Consider the following 17788-nt stretch of genomic DNA (forward strand, 5'->3'; position numbering starts at 1 on the left):
CATGGCTTATACTCATCCCTCTGCCAAGCACACTTCCTCAAAACCGCGGCCGCAGAGCTTTATCAGGGTGTTGGTGCTGATCCTGTGAGGCGAGGGTGAGGGTGCAGAGCTCCCGTCAGCAGTGCAAACCCCTGATATATCGTGATATCACCTGTCCGATTGTGGTATCAGCAACTAGTCACACCAGTATACATAAACTTTTACAGCACCACTGCAAAAAGTGATTACTTTTCCCAACACAGGCAATAAACACAAGCCTTCTTCACATTCAACTATTTTTTGTTACATTCTTCAGAACATTTAATGATTAAGTCATTAACAACCCCTTAAATATATGCATTTTCCAATATAACCAACGTATTACTGCCCAAGTGTTATGACAGGGACAAGACAGCATGAAACCTGTAACTTTTTATTTAAAAAAAATTAACAGCTTCAGAATAGATCAAATGTAATAACTTCTCCAAAAAATACCAAAAGGTACAGTGTAAAGCATCTTCTCATTAAATACAAACTAGCTTTTTTTTTTTTTTTGATGCATTGCATCAATGTTTTGCATCTATGTTGATGCAAAAGAGTTTTTTTTTGTTGCATCCTGGCACATGGAAAATGTATACACTGAAACAGAATGACTGACGCCACATTATCTACTCAAATTCTAACAGTGGGACATCTTTCATTTTTCAAAAAAAATCCTACTAGTAATTAAGAAAAAACACCTTAACACCATTATGTTTAATTAATCTCTGCTAAGGTATATTTGTCAACATTAAAAATAAGGGTTTCGGTTCTATATAGCATCAGGGATGCATTCGGACTTTAAAATTGCTGTATGAATGAAAGCCCTTCTGCAGTCAATGCTCTTCAAACATTGAAGTCCCCAGTAAACACCAGTTAACTTGGAATTTGAGATAAAAATGCAAGGAAACCAGTTCTGTAAGAAGTCCAATGTAAACTCTTCAAGAAAAACAAAACGAAGTAAAACCACTTCAAACACCATGAACATTTGTGGATGCAGCAACCAACCATCCTTTTACGTGGCTGTACCTAAACTCCATCGCTACAGAACAGGGTTAAACTCATCAATTCCTGGGCTGGAAGCAGCTTTAACTGTATGTTATTCCTGAACAGGTGCCTCACTTTTAGGAATCATAAATTAATATTGAGAATGCCCCAGTCCTTACCATCCTGCAGATTCGGATACACAAAGCTATGCCTGCAGCAAGCGACTACATGCTCCTGCTCAATGCCTTACGCATGCTGGTAGACTGAGGGCTTTCTTCCAGTGACATTCCCCAGTTTTGGCCAATCTCAAGATGCCTGACAAATTTCAATCAACTTCACATTTTACCTCTCTTTGGTATATACAAGCAAGTGCCGCTAGATTGCATGCCTCTGGCCATTTGTATGAGCCACAGAAAACCCTCTGGGTCAAGGTTTGCAAGATGAAAATCCTGTGTCTGGGAATGCAAGGAACTCTACCATGCCACTGACTTTCTTGTGAACTGTTACATTTATTTCTATGAAATTATCCAAAAATTTGAAGTTATTGCATTAAGTTTGAGAAAATAAAAACTTACAAAAAGAAATAGTAAGCAAAAGTTTAAGAAAAATGGGAGATGTGTAAACTCCATTTGCAGAGGATGCTGATGAACTTGAGATATTTGTAATATAAGTTACTCTCGTACTGCCCACGCAGTACTCCTCCAATATGGTCTGGACCACTTTTAAGGATAAGAGTAGAATAGTCTCCATCCCAATTACATATTACGGGTCTCAGCTAACAGCTTTATTTGTGAAATAGAGAATGCAAAACATTTAGTCTTCAAGAAAGGAAAAAAAAGAACTTCAAAAGCACAAAGAAGTACAACCAATGCTCCCATGAAAAATGTTGCTACATCACTACTAAAGTATTCACGGACTGAGGCTCTGTGCCAAACTGCAGTCCAGAGGAAAGTTCATAGGCAGTCCCTAACATCCTAAAGTGGGATTTGTAATGATACACTGACACAATCTTTACTATAGCAGGGGGTTGAAGAACAGATACCGAGTACTTCTAAACAGAAAGAAAAACCTTTTAACTTCATGTTTAAATATTGGTTGCAAGATGAACCAAAATCGGTGTTTGTTAACAGCTGGGCAACAGAATCTTTTCCAACCAGGTGATGGTGCTACTCCAGTAGATTGGTTTCCCAGTTTTCCCCCTCTCAGGGCAAAATGTCTTTTACTGCTCAAAGTAAAAGTAATAAAAACAGTGCCACCATCTTAGCAAGAAGTCTGGAGAATTTCAGGGACGTACGCCATATTCTTCTGCCCACTTTTATCTCACTTTCTTAAGTAGGTGGGATCAGCACTCAAGTCCATTCGACAGGTTAGCCCACTGTTACAAAACGGCTTCCTTTGTTCTGAGACAGCGCTGTTCTTTGCTCCTTCAGGATCCCAAAACGTTCGTTCAGTGTCATCCCTGTCTGAAAAATAAAATAATTTCATAAACTTAAAAGACGTTAGGTTAATTTAGTCAAAGTAATAAATACAAGAATATTTTTTCCTCCTTTAGTTTCATCACTTGACTTCCTAACTCAAATTCCTAAAACAAAAAAAGGTTTGATTTGGTTTAGTCCTTTCCTCCACAATTTAAAAATCAAGAGCTACTTCTTGGAATTTATTAAGAATACACGGTACACAATGTCAGGACTGACAACCTACTCAGAAAACTGTAAAAAAGTTAAACTGAGGACAGACAGACTGAAAAGGGAACTTTTACTACACCTATTTCCCCATACAGATTCTATGTAACTTCAACAACTACAGCTGTTGAACCACTATAATGCAGTTTGTTTTCCAGTTCATCCAGCTGAGGCTGCAGACTGGATTCTAGGCCAAAAGTTCAAGTAATTTTTCCAATATACTAGTAGACTATTTTTGACATACTGCTTGTTCATTGAAGGAACAAATCCAGACCAATGCCCTGACCCTATGCAGTACTCTGCAGATGGCAGCAAGGAGCTGATTACAAGAACAGCCTCATCTTGTGGTCAAATTCTCCGGCATCTGTCAGCCTGTAAGAATTTCATCAATGGCAGCACTAAGATTTCTGCATCCGATCACTCATCTTCGCTAAACTTTGGAAGAATATTAATCATTCAAGTGTTTGTGTCATAACACTGATCACATCTGATTTTCTCACCCCACCTTTTTTTTTTTTTTTTTTAATGCTAGATGCATAGCAAAAGTCGCCCTATTAAATCAGGTTACATCACCAAATGACACTTGTTCCTGAATTACGCACACTTGCTGATTCAAGCACAGCAGGAACACCAGAAAGGTTTTAGAAACATTCAGCATTTTAAATCCTATTTAAAGCACGTGGGTATTCAAGACGTAAACTAGAGGAACAGGAACAGTGAGTTCAGGCACTTGCTTGGAGTTACACAGCAAGTTAGTGGAAGAACTAGAAGTGGAAATGAAGTCGTCACCAGTTCCCTCATTTTTCACTAGCGAATCTAGGAAAAAAGTGCCTGGCTCATCAGATTTTATCTGTCTTATCTGAAGCTACTTCTACAGTCAAGAAATGAAACTACATTTACCTGTTTTCCAACACTATTAATATCAAACTGCAATGGAACCCCTTTGGGAATCTTCTTCTCTTCAGATTGGTCCCTCTTCATCAGAAATGGGGGCACAGGAGTACGAGTTAATCGTAATTTCTGGGAACTGTGAAAGAAGAACATCAGACAGGACACCGTGAATACATGTTTTATGCAATGAAGCCTTACTGCTGATAGAAAAATTAATTTTTCATCATGCCATTTGATTAGGCCAGCTGAGTAGCTGAAGGACTCAAATTCAAGGAGGTTAAAGTGAAGCAGAACTATGAAAGTTTAGGATTTCTTATTGTTATTAGACAGCAAGTGTCCCAAAAGGAATCAATTTTTTTTTTTTTTTTTTACTGACAACCCCATTATTCAAAGTTAATTATTCTTGTAAATACATAAAATAAAAATTGGTATAGTTTTCCCTGCAGATAAAATATTAATAATGGAAAAAGCAACTCAATTGATTTTTAAAATAAAACACCTAATGAATCAACAGTGCTTCAATTTTATAAAGACAAATACAGCAATGCTTTCTTTAAGTAAAATTCTAGCAGTGTCATTACTGATCAGGCAGAAACTACTACCATCACTCATCGACTAGATGCTAAATTCATTTTCATTCAGATCAGGGAGGAAAACAGCCTTAACAGTCTGATCTAGAACAGGCAGACAAGGTGAAGATCTACCAGCCCACCACCCTTCGACTCTACACAGCAGATCAAGCTCCTAATGAGGAGATGTTTCGGTAAACTCAGCTGTGGTGTTACTAACACACAAATCAGAAATATTCAAAAACAGGACAGATTTGGAAGTCTTCAGAAAAAGCTGTCACGTGAAGTCACATGAAAGACTGTCCAAAACGAACTTGCTAAATGGCTCAGGAACAGAGATTTCATTTATGTTAACATTTCAGAACTATTTCTCAAACTCACACTGGGGCTAGGATTGCTCCCGGGTTGTCGATGGACACAGTCAGAATCCCTCCACTTGTGGTAGAAGTTCGCCATCTAGTTTGAAAACACAGAAATCACAAAAATATTGCTGAAATTTCAGTCAGAATATCTTCAAATGTGCATCCAGAACTCAGGCTAATAAGGAACGTGCAAGTTTTTAGAATGTAGGCCAATACAAAGACCACATGCAGCCAAATTTTCTCAGCCTGCTTTGTTACCAACAACAAAACTACAAAGAGCCTACCAGGCTGAGAATGATAAAAGATGAATATGAAGAGTAAGAGTGGAGGGTGTCCATCTTGTGGCCTGCCTTGCATATTTCCAAACTCCTTCATAGGCTCTATATTTATATCAAATAAAATGGAAATTGCATCACGAGCTTAGGAGAGCACTGACATTTCAGTTTTTCTTCTCATCTACGCAGTATTCATGACAGACTAGTCTGTTCCTCTGAAGCTACCACCTTCCCCCTCATTCCCGCAAGCATCTTACTGCAAACAAACTCCTCCTAGTTAAATAACGAAATAATTTAGAAAACAACTGCGGAAAATAGGGGGAGGATTGCTGTCACTCAGTTGAGATGCCTACAGGGGAACAAAAAAAGCATTCTATTACCATAGCTAGAAGCAGAAGCCAGAATTAAATGGAGGACAGCAGTACAAACAAGAAACTATACTCAAGTTTTCCAAGTGAAATACTTACTGACGAGTTCTCTTTACTGTCTGGTTATCAAGATCATCTGCTGTCTGCACTTGGGCCTGCACCTGAAAGCACATCAATACAGACACTGGATTTGCAAAATGTTTCACAACTCCCATTGTAGCAGCTGGAAATACAGCAGTTCAAAAACAGAAGTTTAAAGTGGTTTATACATGATGCATAAACTGAGCTGTACTTTCAGAGGGACATATAAATAACTATCCTACTAACCTTGTAAGGCACTGGAAGAAAATTACTCTAAGAACCTAAAACGTTTTAAACATCGCCAATAAAGTAACTTAACCAATAAAGAGATGGAAACATCTTTGAGAGCTTCAGCAAACACTACCAACATGCACCAAAGTGTTATCAGGCCAGCAATAAAAGCTATGGCTGTAGTTCTGTAATTCATATGGATAGAAGATGGTAACTACCTACAGTTAAAACAACAGCAGATGTAGAATAAAGGCATAAATGAAAACCAAGAACACCATTCACTGCATATCCACTTTCTATTTTCTTGATCTTATTCAAAATAACTAAAAAAACCCTCTTTGAATACAAATAAGATGAACATATTCAGATTCTGAAACATGTTACTGCTCTATCATTTACCTGAAGGCAGCTGCTGAAAGCTGTGCATTGCTTTCTAACATTTACTTGTGAGAGGAAGAACTAATGGCTTAAAACTATCCTCAAATACTCAGACAAGTTCCATGCCCTTCAGAACAGTCCAGCTACACTGAAATAGGAAGCAAGACTCAATGGGTTATGGTAACTGAAGGGAACTGAAGGGAAGTTTCCAGAAGAACATGTACCCATTTCCCAGTCTCCTTGAAGTTCCTACTTAGATCTGATGATCAAAAGCGATTAATTAATTTCAACATTTTGAGTTATCTCAAAATCTGTGGCATTACTTTGTTTTCAGCAATGTTTATTACCTTCAAGCCTCTTCGAAACAAGAAAGTTGCTTGACGAGTGTCTTTCTGTTGATTTAGTTTGTTTCCAATTCTGGCAAAAGCAGACGGCATGTTATTCCTGTAATATTTAGAAAACATAGTGAAAGGCTCCAAAGATAACATTTGAAAGAGACCACTATGAAGGTCAGGAAATTGCCCAATTGCCCACTAAAGACATCTGCGAAGCTGCCTCTTTGAGGCGGAACATTTCAGTCGCAATAAGCTTCTCACCTACGAGGAAAAAAAACATGTTATTTAAAAATGGAGAAATCTCTAGGACTAGAAATTATAGATCCATAGAATTGTTTAGGTTTGAAGAGACCTCTGAGATCATCAAGTCCAACTATCCTCCTAACGCTACAAATCCACTGGTCAACCATGTCCCTAAGTGCCACATCCACGCATCTCTTAAATACTTCCAGGGATGGTGACTTCACCACCTTCTTGAGCAGCCTGTTTCAATACCTCACCACCCTTCCTGTGACAGAACACTTCCTGACAGCCAGTCTAAACTTCCGCTGGCAGAACTTGATCCTGTCACCTCATGTCCTATCACCTGTCACCTGAGAAAAGAGACTGACACCCTCCTTGCTGCAACCTCCTTTCAGGTAGTTACAGAGAGTGATGACATCTCCTCTCAGCCTTCTTTTCTCCACACTAAACAGCCCTGGTTCCCTCAGCTGCTGTCCTCATGTCTTGTTTTCTCATCCCTTCACCAGCTTTGTTGCTCTTTGCACACGCCTGAGCAACTCAGTGCTTTTCTTGTAGTGATGGGCCCAAAACCAAACACAGTACTTGAAGTGTGGTGTTGGGTACAGAGGGACAATCACTTCCATAGTCCTGCTAGCCACCCTATTTCTGGTGCAGGCCAGGATGCCACTGGGCACCTTGACCACCTGGACATATTGCCAGCTCATATTCAAATATTGGCCAGCACCCCCAGGTCCTTTTTTGCCAGGCAGCTTTCCAGCCACACTCTTCAAAGCCTATACTGCTGCATGGGGCTTTTATGACCCAAGTGCAGCAGTTGGCATTAGGACTCCCATGTCACAGGTCAATAATTCTGTTTCTTCTTTACTGTAATACCCTCCAGCACTTTATATTAGATAAAAACAAAGAGCAGTATTGGTAGCTGTAAACAAGCTGCGTTTACAGTTTCTACAAGAGTCACACAGTGAAAATTTCCATCACAGAGACCAGTTCAGCTGCAGGTTGTAACTGATACAGATCAATTCCGGCATAAATAAAATATGCAATACCTTCCAAGAAACGGAAGATGGCACCAGCTTCCACAAAGACATTTTATTTAGAAAATTCACTAAACCATGGTTGTCACTTTGAAGCTATTATGGAAATCCATCTTGGCTGCCTATGATTTAAATGAAGGCAGAATACCAGACGCTCTCAAATGCAGGTACCTCCCAAGTGTTCTACACGGTAATAAGTACCTGCCTTTGTTCAAGGCCATGTTCAGCTTCAGATCTACTGAACTTCATACACACGACAGTCTTGATAGTACTACAACTGCCAGTACCTACCATTTGCCCTCGGACCCAGTTCTGTCAGAAACAAGACTCATTATAGAAAGTTATCAGGAAGAGCTCAGAAAGCAGACATGGCATTTTACCTTCTGTTTAGTGGAGCAGGCCTCCTGAGGACTGGGATTTGTTTTCTCTGCATATCAGATTGTCTCTGCAAATTTGTTTTCTTTTTCAAAACTGGGTAATTCCGCTGTGCATTCTTAAAAATGAGAAAATAAATAAATGCAATATATATGTATGATGTGTACATACAAACACACACTAAATTGAATTAGGAACAATATAGCTATAACCTGAATATAATTACTGAGTCCTTTCCTATCTCTAAAAAGGGAAGTATTTCATGAATTAGTTGTTAAACTGAAACAGGTATATATTAGAACTGTCATTTAAAAACATCTGCATTTCTCTCCTGTGTGTTGTAACTGTATGCGCTTCTGCTGTTTCAAGCTTTGTCAGTTTTCCTGGAAATTTTTCCTTCAATTTTTGTTTGTTTACAAGCTGCACACAGAACACATTTTGCTTTGCCCACCTTTCACAGCTCACTATAATTTGAGAAATACCATCTATGCTGTTATGAATCATATGTTCCCCTCGTTACCAGGCCAAAAAAAGCAGAACTTAGAAGTTACTTGATTATTTTACCTCCCTATATATAACTGACAATAACTCCTCCACACACCTTTAAAATTATTCTTCACAAATCCAAAAGCAATCCCTGTTCTACAATACCAGAATAGATGGAACAGGCAGGAATGCACTGGAGGAACGCAGAAGAGGGAGGCTGCTGACAGAGGTATTTTGCAAAACTTCATTTTTGTGATAGGCCCATGTTTAACACCTGCATGCATGTTGTACCATTGGTTTGTAGCAAAGCAATATAGATGACAAGAAATCCTAGTAAGTGAGCTTTTCTTGTAAAAATAAAATGCTCACATATTCTCACAGAATGGACTTCTGCGCTTCAATCTACACGGCTTGCTAAGTGTTCAAAACCTTTCAAACCTAGTCACTGTCCATCCCTCTCTCAAAACAAAAAAACACTCAGCCAACACACCTGCAATTTCATAAGAGGTTGTACCAGATGTCTGCACGCTATAGAACCAGTATACTGGAATATATTTCAGTAGCACTAGTCTGAAGCCACTGTGTTCCATTTCTAATGAGTTCTTTTAGCAAAGTCAGAGTTACAGCTAATGCAGACAATTACATGAACCACTGGAACTGCATTAATTACCTTCTCACTAAGCGGCTGTCTGTTCAGAGGACTAATTCCTTTGCGTGAACCCATTGCTTTCTTGGCTGCCAAGCCAGTTTTAACTCCGTAAGAACGCTTCTTCCCTGCTATCTTCTTTCTGTGTCCCAAACGATTTTTACCATAACCTGCAAAATAAAAAATAATTGAAGAGTTCAACAATTCTTACTGAAGTACAAAGTTTGTTGTGTTAAGATTCTATGCAAGCAACGCAGGTTTATTTGGCTGCACACTTCTACCCTTAGAGCAGAAAATATCACTACACTTGGAGACAGTTTGGTCATTCAGTTATTTTATTAAGTCTGGCTCTACAGCTAGCACAACAATAATCACCTCATACAGATGACAATTTTGCTTTCCTTCACTGAATTAATTAACGATGAAAACTTGTTATTTGACACGTCTGCAGGGACAACTTAAGAGTCCTTCTGGCATAGGAAACTACCAAATAAACCAAAATGGACCTTCATCAAGTGCTGAGTAACACAAAATCAAACCAAATAATTCAGGTCCCCAGCAATTCAGCAGACTTTAAATTACCAACTTAATAAAGAAAACAAAAAGAAAGAAAAGAAAAAAAAAAAAAAGAAAAGCAACTTCAAAGCTTATTATGTACATCAGTGGTTCCCAAGACATAACTTAAGAAGAAAAAGAGTATAGCAACTGGCCCACAAAACCATATTAAACAATGTATGAATTACATCACATTTAAAGTGTTTTCAATTAGAAGCCTGCATTCTGCAGTCTACACAAGACTGAGAAATGACAGCTGTCTTTGGATATAAAAGGCTTGCAAGTCTAAGGTCTGTAGTATAAACATCTCAAGTCTCCGGTTACAAGGGTTTGGTTAACCCTGTCTGGAGCCATTTAGCTTCACGTTATGTAAACGCACCACACCTCGTTTTTTTCCCCAAGTTAGGATCCCCTCTCTAGAACCTCAGACTCCAAGATAAATTTAAAACTGAGAAGTCAGCTCTGCAGAAACAGGCACATCTAGTCCTGACATATGTGACTTCGTAGCACTGATGACAGATCTGTGCTTCCTCATGAGACAGGATCACAAGGCAAGCTGTGGATCAGAATCTAGCTTGGATAAATCTGCTGTTGAGAGACTGCTGTGTAACCACACTGTGTAGACAGTAAACAAATGCTCTTCCCCATTAAAAGAAAAGCTGAAAAACGGAGTTATTTAGGCTGGAAGGGACCTCACAAGCTCTCTGGACCAAGCTCTGCTCAATGAAATGACAACTTCGAAGTCAGCTCAGGCAGCCCAGGGTTTTGTGCAGTTGCATTGTGTATCACCAAGGACAACTTTTACTCAAACAGACAATGATCTTCTCTCTGCTTCTCCCCACAAAAGCTGAGAAAGTCCCAGCTCGAGTTCCTTGCTTCCTTTCAGAGAGTTTGGCAGCAACATCTAAAACCAGGGGGAATTGAATGCTGATCATTTGTGGTTTCTGTAGCTGTCCACAAACAAGAGAGGATTTGCCACTTATCAGAATAACTTCAATGGCACTGGAGTAGCAGTAAATCTACTGGTCATAAGTAAGTAATAATTAAGACCCTCAGAGGAACTATTTAATAATACCTTCTGCTCAGAAACAATATAGATGAGGGGTGCTTCAATGGGAGGAAATGTATGGAAACGCATGGACCTGTCTAGAATGGAGCAGTTAAAGCTATTCACAATGTTTCAACAAATGATGAAGCTACCAATTCTGGAAAAAAAAAGTTTGCTTTTTTTTTTTTTCCCCCTAGAACAAGGGCAGACAAGGGAGGAAAGTTCCAAGGGTTGAATGTATTACGGATTTTATATTTGAAGCTCTAGTTCTTCCTGAAATTCTAAATTGTAATACTTGCTTCTTTTGTGCCCTTCAGGTCACGAACAACTGCACTGGAGAACTGTGGTTGTAAATAAAAGCCTTCACTTGATAATCTACCACTTCAATTACTCTCTCACCTCCACAAATAGTCTCACACTTCATCTGACTGACATAAAACATTCTCCTGTATTGCCAACAATTTACCAAAGATGCATAAATTAATTAACACTGTTATGTTGGCCTGTCTGAAAAGCAAAACAACTCTGAGTTATGTGACATTTCATTGATCTCCAAAAGAATACAAACTCCTGCTACAATAAATATTAAGCAGTGACAATGAAAACATGAGATTACTTACTGTGAATACATCAGACAGATGTGCATTTGTTTTAAACAAATGCTACTCAACAAGAAACTGTGTATACTAAACAGCTAGCTCAGGTGGTAAGTGTTCTGTATGGACAGTACCAACCAGTGCTAAAAAGGTACTTTACAAAATTAAACATAAGCAAAAAGTTTTTATTTCTAGCAGGTGCTCTTCATGTACCAGACTAATACCTGGGAATCATCTAAAAATGGCTCCTACTTATTGAAAAATCTGACAGCTACTCAGGAAATCTGCAGTAAAGGTGTTACTGAGCACTTTTCCCCTCTTCAGTTCCTGCCTACGTGATTTTTTCCCCCAACTGCTGTACTCCACTGTAAAAGCACAGACTTAAGAAGGCTGCCATGGTACTTCCTTTGCAACCCAAAGTCTTAACAAGACAAGCCAACTCAGACACCCTGCACTATCCATCTGGATGTCCCAGAGGCAGCGTTACAGACTGCAGTAACAGCTATTTTCGGGAAGCCTACTAGGAGAATTCTACCTAGCATATATAAATCTATTGGCTCTTTTTCACAAAGCTCCAAAGTTTGGCAAGACCTGCGCATTTCCTAATGTACGAGTTTTGGCATGAACACTCTCTATCCACCTCTGTGAGACCAAGTATTAACGCAATTTCCAAAACTGAAAGAAAATGAAAAAAAATCAGAAAAAAAACAATCCTTCCTTGTATCAAGAGAGTCCATGAAATACCTAAGCTCTCTGCTGGCCGGACATCTCAATGCTGTTCTAATACTGAAGCAGAAACAAACCCAAATGTAAATGAATCACAATAAGCTGAATTATAATCAAAATTGTATACCACTATTTGAAAAACACACGTATTGACTGTGTCAATCCATGCTTTTTCAGGAGCTTACATTTCAGCTCAAAAAATATCACAGTCCACATCATATTTGATACACCCACCCTTCTGTTGTTGGATTCCCCACTTGGAGCCTGGTGTCCTGAACTGCCGAGTTCGATTCTGATGAAGCCCTCTTTTCATTTTGGGGGAATATTGCTTTCTCTCTTCTTTCTTGTTCAGCTTAATTATATCATCTGTAAGAAGAGGAAGGAAAAAAAAAAAAAAAGATTTGACATATTGCAGACATATTCTAGTTCTACAGAAGAGAAACCATAGCTGCTTAGAGTTAAGTGAAACAGACCAGTTAATCTTGAGAAACCAGCACATACAAGTTAAGTCCCAATTAGTCTTACAGTCCTCATTTGATAATATAATATAAATATAATATAAAGCAGCTGTTGCACACATTCAGAATATCCAAGATACATGAAAGACCATTAAGTTTCAAAACAAATGATCTGTTAGTTTTTGTAGACCATTGAAGAAAAGGTAATCCCATCGCACTCTCACACCTTCCAGGCTACAGAAAAAATGTTAGTTCAAGCCTTAACTCTTTCACCCTATGTTACTCAATGAAATCACACAAAGGAACTCAGGCTATCGGTTATCTTTATAAGTTCACTGAGGTTCAGATGACAGGAAAAAGCAAGCAAGACTTCTCTCCCCAAGTACCTGCAATCCAAAGCAATCACCTTATCTATTGTCGTAGAGAACAACGTTGAACAAATTATTACTGGGTTTAAGAATACGTGTAAGATTATAAACTGATAAATTCATGAAAAGCAAACAGGTCTGTCAATAGCAAACCGTGTCACACCAGCCTGATTTCATCCACTGATCAGGGAGCTGGATCAGGAGATAAGTGTAAAGTAACAGCTGTGGTATGCCTTTACTTGACTCTTAGCTTGTCTACAAAAACACCATAAAAGAAGATGTCAAATTATACTTTATTGCATCTCAATCGTGGGAGCACAACTGACACTAATGTCATATTCCAGAGAGATTCCACGTATACAGACATTCCCTTCTGAGTCAGGGAGAGAAGGGGCAGGGTTGCTGTATTTAATCAAGTTCAAATGGACTTAGATGGGGTAGAAAAGAGAAAACAGCGAATAGAAAAAAAATCATAAAGTTTCATTCGCAAATGCTTTGTATCCTACTGATAGTGAAGAGAAAATCAGCCTACTTTGCTGCAAAAATGAATGAATATCTGGAAAAAAAAATAGGTAAAGGACTGCTGATACAGGTCACTCAGGTTTCAATTGCTATAGAAGCTTCTTTACCAAAGAGCTCGTCCCTATGGGAAGGATTCCTGAACAAACCTTTCTGTATGACAAAGGAAACTAAAGCCACTTCAGAATGGTATCTAGCTCAAAAATAGCTGAAAATATCACTGACAACTGCAGTACTCAGCTGGAAGCATTGCTCAAGCTTAGTATCAGCGATAAACAGGTGCTGAGCAAAAGATAAAGCTTCCCAACCTTGGACCTCCAGAGCCTTGAAGAGCTGACCCTGGAGCTCTTCAAGAAACATGTAGATGCAGAACTCAGCAGCATAGTTTAGCGCTGGACTTGTCAGTGCACAGTTAAAGGTTGGACTAGATGATCTTAGATGGCTTTTCCAACCTGACTGATTCTGTGACTCTGTGTACTTCTCTATAATGGGTACCTCCCCCCTGGTACCTGTGATGTAAACTATCTATGTTCAGAGAACTTGGATCCTTGTTTCACAGTTCATCTGCTCCATCTTAGATCCCATTCTTGCAAGACAACCAGCTGTTGATGCACACAGGCTTGCAAGTTTTTGAAACAAAAGGACTAAAGTTTCAGCAATTCTCTTATTTGGGGAAACGAAGGTTACCTAGGACATTAAGCTTCATGTCGTCTTAACTAAGGAATGTGTTCTCCTACCTTGTCTGCAATCAGAGATCAAAACTACACCTGGAACAGCAGAATAATTTATGGATATTATCAAACTGGAAGCTTAGCCTCAGATGAGTTGCACACACTAGCAATAAAAACAGGTTTAATCTTTATTAGTACAAGAGAAAGTACTCAACACTAAGTTCTAGATCCTACGATTTCCTGGTTTAGCATCATGACAATTTTTTGTTACCATGACAGATGTGGGACTGAAGCTTATCTTCCTTTACAGCAGGCCGTAAAACTATGACTTAGGAACAGTAGGTGGTGACGAAACTGTTCTCATGTAAGTTTCCCCTGAAATTAAACAAGCTAAGGGACACACCCACCCTCTACAGATTCTTTAACATAAAGTCACCGTGACACCACAACAGTTCTTCGCCATTTGTTACTGGGCAATGCCCAAAAAGAACATGCAGCAGTGGCAAATACAAAAGTTAATTTGGCCAAATAAGAAAATATTTGACTTTATGAAAGTAAGCTAGTCGCTGAGAATCAATGACCTTATTCTTAGTAACCTTGGAAACAAAGACTCAGTATGCTCGTCTATAAATAAAAATAGATTTATTGGAATGCTGTAGTGGGACTTGACATTCAGAAAAACTCTCAACATCATTTCACGAGTCATCACCAGAACAAAGAACTCCACTGGATCCTCTAGAAAGAGAAAAAACGTATATATCCTCGTATTTTAAGGTGATCCACAAAAGCCAAGTCTACCGTTGCATTCAAGCCATGATTTCAGTGTTTGAAGGGAACCTCCTGACGGTACCGATCCACCACATGAGCAGTCTCGGAGCCACACCACCAGGTTTTTGCTGCTGGGGTATTTCTGAACAAACCCTGACTGGAAGACGTACTCCAGGCATCCACCAAGCGTTCCGCCAACTACCAAGCAGGCTCAGCAGCGAGGATCAGAGCAGAATTAGTTTGGAAATGTACAAATAGTGAGGGGGGCAGGTTGCGGGCCCTACCTGAGGGGCAGCAGGCCTGAGGCGGCCCTACTCCTTCCTAACAGGCTGGGAGGGCAGGGGAATGGAGGCAGGACAGGGAAAGGGCAGCAGGTGCGGGCCGTGCCCCGGACACCCCCCTCCCACCCCAGGAACCCACCTCAGGCCTCCGGGCTCGCCCCCAACCGATAACGGCGCCTCCCCCTCCCCCCCCTCACAGCCGTTGGCTCGCTCCGCACCCCCTTTAGCTCAACCCCACGGCCCCGCGGCTCACCCAGGGACATGTCGATCTTCTCCAGGCTGTCGCTGCTCCCGCTCCGGGCCCCAGCAACAGCCGAGGAGGCCGCAAGCGGCGCCGCAGCCCCGAACCCGCTCATGGCCGCCCTGCCTCAGCCGCCTCCCCTCAGCCGCCCCGAACCGACGGCGGGCGGGCCTCGCGCATGCGCACTGCGCACGCGCCGCAGCCCTCCCCTCAGCCCGCGCCCCCTCCCCCCAAAATGGCCGCTGGCGCGTGCGCGCTGAGCGCCCCTCAGTCCGCGGGCCCGTGGTCGGATGCGGGGGCCGAGCCCAAAGTACCACGTTAGGATTAAAGTTGTCATTTAAAAATAAAACGATATGGAAAGTGATGTTTTGTTTGCTTTGGATTTTTTGTCAAAGTTGCTTTCTGCAGGTTTTTGTCAGTCACGATTCTGAAATTCAGGACGATTCATAGAAACACTTTGGTTTTCTTCAATAAACAATCTAGCAGAGCCTTTTTTCTTTTTTTTTTTTTTTTTTTTTTTGTGTATTTCTGTTCTGTGGAGGTGTGTGTACAGCTGAAGGGGCGACAGTACATGCATACCTAGTGGCCAGCTGACTGCTGCTACATGAGGTGTAACAAGGCTGGGACCTTCCTCTTTTTCACAGAATCATTAAAGTTGGAAAAGACCTCTGATTCAAAGAACAAAGCCAAAATTTCTTAGTGACGAAGTATCCTTTATTGTCAGCACTGAGTGCACTGGGGATCCTTCCGCCTAGTGTGCGTGTTCGAAGTGACAAACTATCTCATATTTATACAGCAAAACTATGAATATACAATTAACACATATACGTTTTCATTACCTAAACCTGCCTACTCTTACTTTGTATGCTAATTAGCTTATCAGTCCTTTGCACTTGCGCGAAGCCTTCCAAGAATTGTGAGCAGGGGTCTTCAGGATGTTGGCAGTGGTCTTTGGGAGGAAGACCGTAGGTCTTCCTCATGGTGTGCTTTTCACCTTTTGCTAGAAAATGCTGAGTTGGCTGAATCAGTTATCTTCCAAGCTGCAGGAATGACTAGTTTTAGGGTTTGACTGACTTCATGCAGACTTCAGGCACTATATTGCAAACGCCCTTGGGCAGGAATAAATATTTCCACAGACACAACCTCCCCTTATAGTGCGAACACTCCCACGTTTCATTAACTGCCTACATACAACATATGTTCATTTGCTATAACAAATTTTCCCTAGCAAATACCTCTCTGCCAAAATGCAATACCCAAAGTACCCAGCGCACAACTAAATCCTCATGTATGTAATCCCTGGCACGGTTTTTATCCTTCTATGCCAGGAGGTACCTTAATCTAAATACTAGGCAGTCCTTTGCCCCTTAACTGCAGAATGAGATCTTTTTAGGAGTATAAATCATGAAGAGCAAGAATGACAGGAGAGAACTGAGGATCTGTGCTGCACCATGAACTGTTGACAAGGCCTTTTCCATCCCTTTATGCTCTTTATGCATGTCTTTCCTTTTAAAATAAGGCCAATAACATGCTTCTGGATTCTCCTCTTACTGAATTCTACTGTCTGGAAGAGAACGGCTCAGTTAACATCACAGGAAATCTTCAGCTAGTGAGAGATTTTCCTGACATCCAAGCAGGAGTAGCTCACAATGACGGTGCAGGATGCTGTGGGTTCTGTCCCCATTTTCTTCTCTGTGTTCTCTCATGTGCAGCATAACTTCAGACACAGAGTCTTGGAGCCAAATATTTGATAATTTTTGCATTTTCCTCCAGATGACAAGTGGGATTTGATGACAAGTGATTGATGATGTGTGGGACTTGAGGTTTTTAAAGGTCACATTTCTAAAGGAAAGATGCTATCGCCAGATTACCGATAAATACTAATAATGGAGGTGTCAAATAAAATGTGCGTTTTTTTCAAAACCTTAAACCAAATTCCTGTGATGCTATAGGGTGCAGCTCCATCTGGTGACTGTGTCACGCTGACAAACAAATGCTGTTTACCCAAAACAAATATGCTAACTGCAAAGGTGGCAGATGCTGCCTGCCCTCGCAGCAGGTGGAAATCAGACACGATCCAGATTGTGCCACATCAATTTGTTGCATTTATTATCCAAACAGGACACCAGCTGTCTTCTGCTCCGCACAACATAAAACCAAGCAAAGGTTCTGATCACAAAAAGTAATTTTACAGCGTTCAAAACAGCTAAAATAACACAGGGATGATAGAGGCAACCAAACAAACATCAGCTCTTGGTTTTCTGCCTATCTCTCAGGATTGTGACAGCATCTGGATGAGTGACAATGGTTCCATATGGCATTCACAATTGTAAAGACTTTATACTTTAACTGTAAAAGGATTTGTTTCTGTCCTCAGATTTTTTTTTATCATTATTATTTTTTGTCTCTTTTTTAGTCTCCCAACCATCTTCCAGCTCTCCAGGGCTTTGAGTTAGTTATGTTTGTTCACTTTGTAATAGAGCTAAGTGTATCAAGAGATTGGTGAACCTGAAGAATGTTTTATTTCTTTCTTTATATTTACACATTTAACATTTAACACCTTTTTCACTGGGCTCAGCTCAACATCATTTCTAGT

General features: G+C 40.3%; 1 protein-coding gene across 2 annotated transcripts; it reads right to left on the reverse strand.

Annotated features, from left to right (window-relative positions):
- Nucleotides 1-398: 398 nt before the first annotated feature.
- Nucleotides 399-15390, reverse strand: FYTTD1 (forty-two-three domain containing 1). 2 transcript variants are annotated; one of them, XM_027464293.3, is made up of 9 exons: nucleotides 15205-15390; nucleotides 12121-12252; nucleotides 8986-9131; nucleotides 7835-7947; nucleotides 6190-6259; nucleotides 5252-5313; nucleotides 4529-4603; nucleotides 3588-3714; nucleotides 399-2468 (listed from the first exon to the last, which is right to left on the reverse strand). In XM_027464293.3, exons 1-9 carry the CDS (start codon nucleotides 15305-15307, stop codon nucleotides 2373-2375), a joined length of 924 nt encoding a protein of 307 aa, XP_027320094.1. In that variant the 5' UTR covers nucleotides 15308-15390; the 3' UTR covers nucleotides 399-2372. The 2 variants fall into 2 exon arrangements, with proteins under 2 accessions (XP_027320094.1, XP_027320093.1); XM_027464292.3 differs by having other exon boundaries at nucleotides 6190-6286; nucleotides 15205-15389.
- Nucleotides 15391-17788: the final 2398 nt, after the last annotated feature.

Source organism: Anas platyrhynchos, chromosome 9 (assembly GCF_047663525.1).
Source record: "Anas platyrhynchos isolate ZD024472 breed Pekin duck chromosome 9, IASCAAS_PekinDuck_T2T, whole genome shotgun sequence".
NCBI lineage: Eukaryota > Metazoa > Chordata > Aves > Anseriformes > Anatidae > Anas > Anas platyrhynchos.

What these genes read in the sequence shown, in the direction of transcription:
- FYTTD1 (XM_027464292.3), bottom strand. Translation starts at nt 15,307, where the DNA reads ATGAGCGGGTTCGGGGCTGCGGCGCCGCTTGCGGCCTCCTCGGCTGTT. An exon ending in GAAGATCGACATGTCCCTGG is followed by an intron (nt 12,253 to 15,204) that starts GTGAGCCGCGGG and finishes CTCTTCTTACAG; the next exon opens with ATGATATAATTAAGCTGAAC. An exon ending in GGGAATCCAACAACAGAAGG is followed by an intron (nt 9,132 to 12,120) that starts GTGGGTGTATCA and finishes TTTATTTTGCAG; the next exon opens with GTTATGGTAAAAATCGTTTG.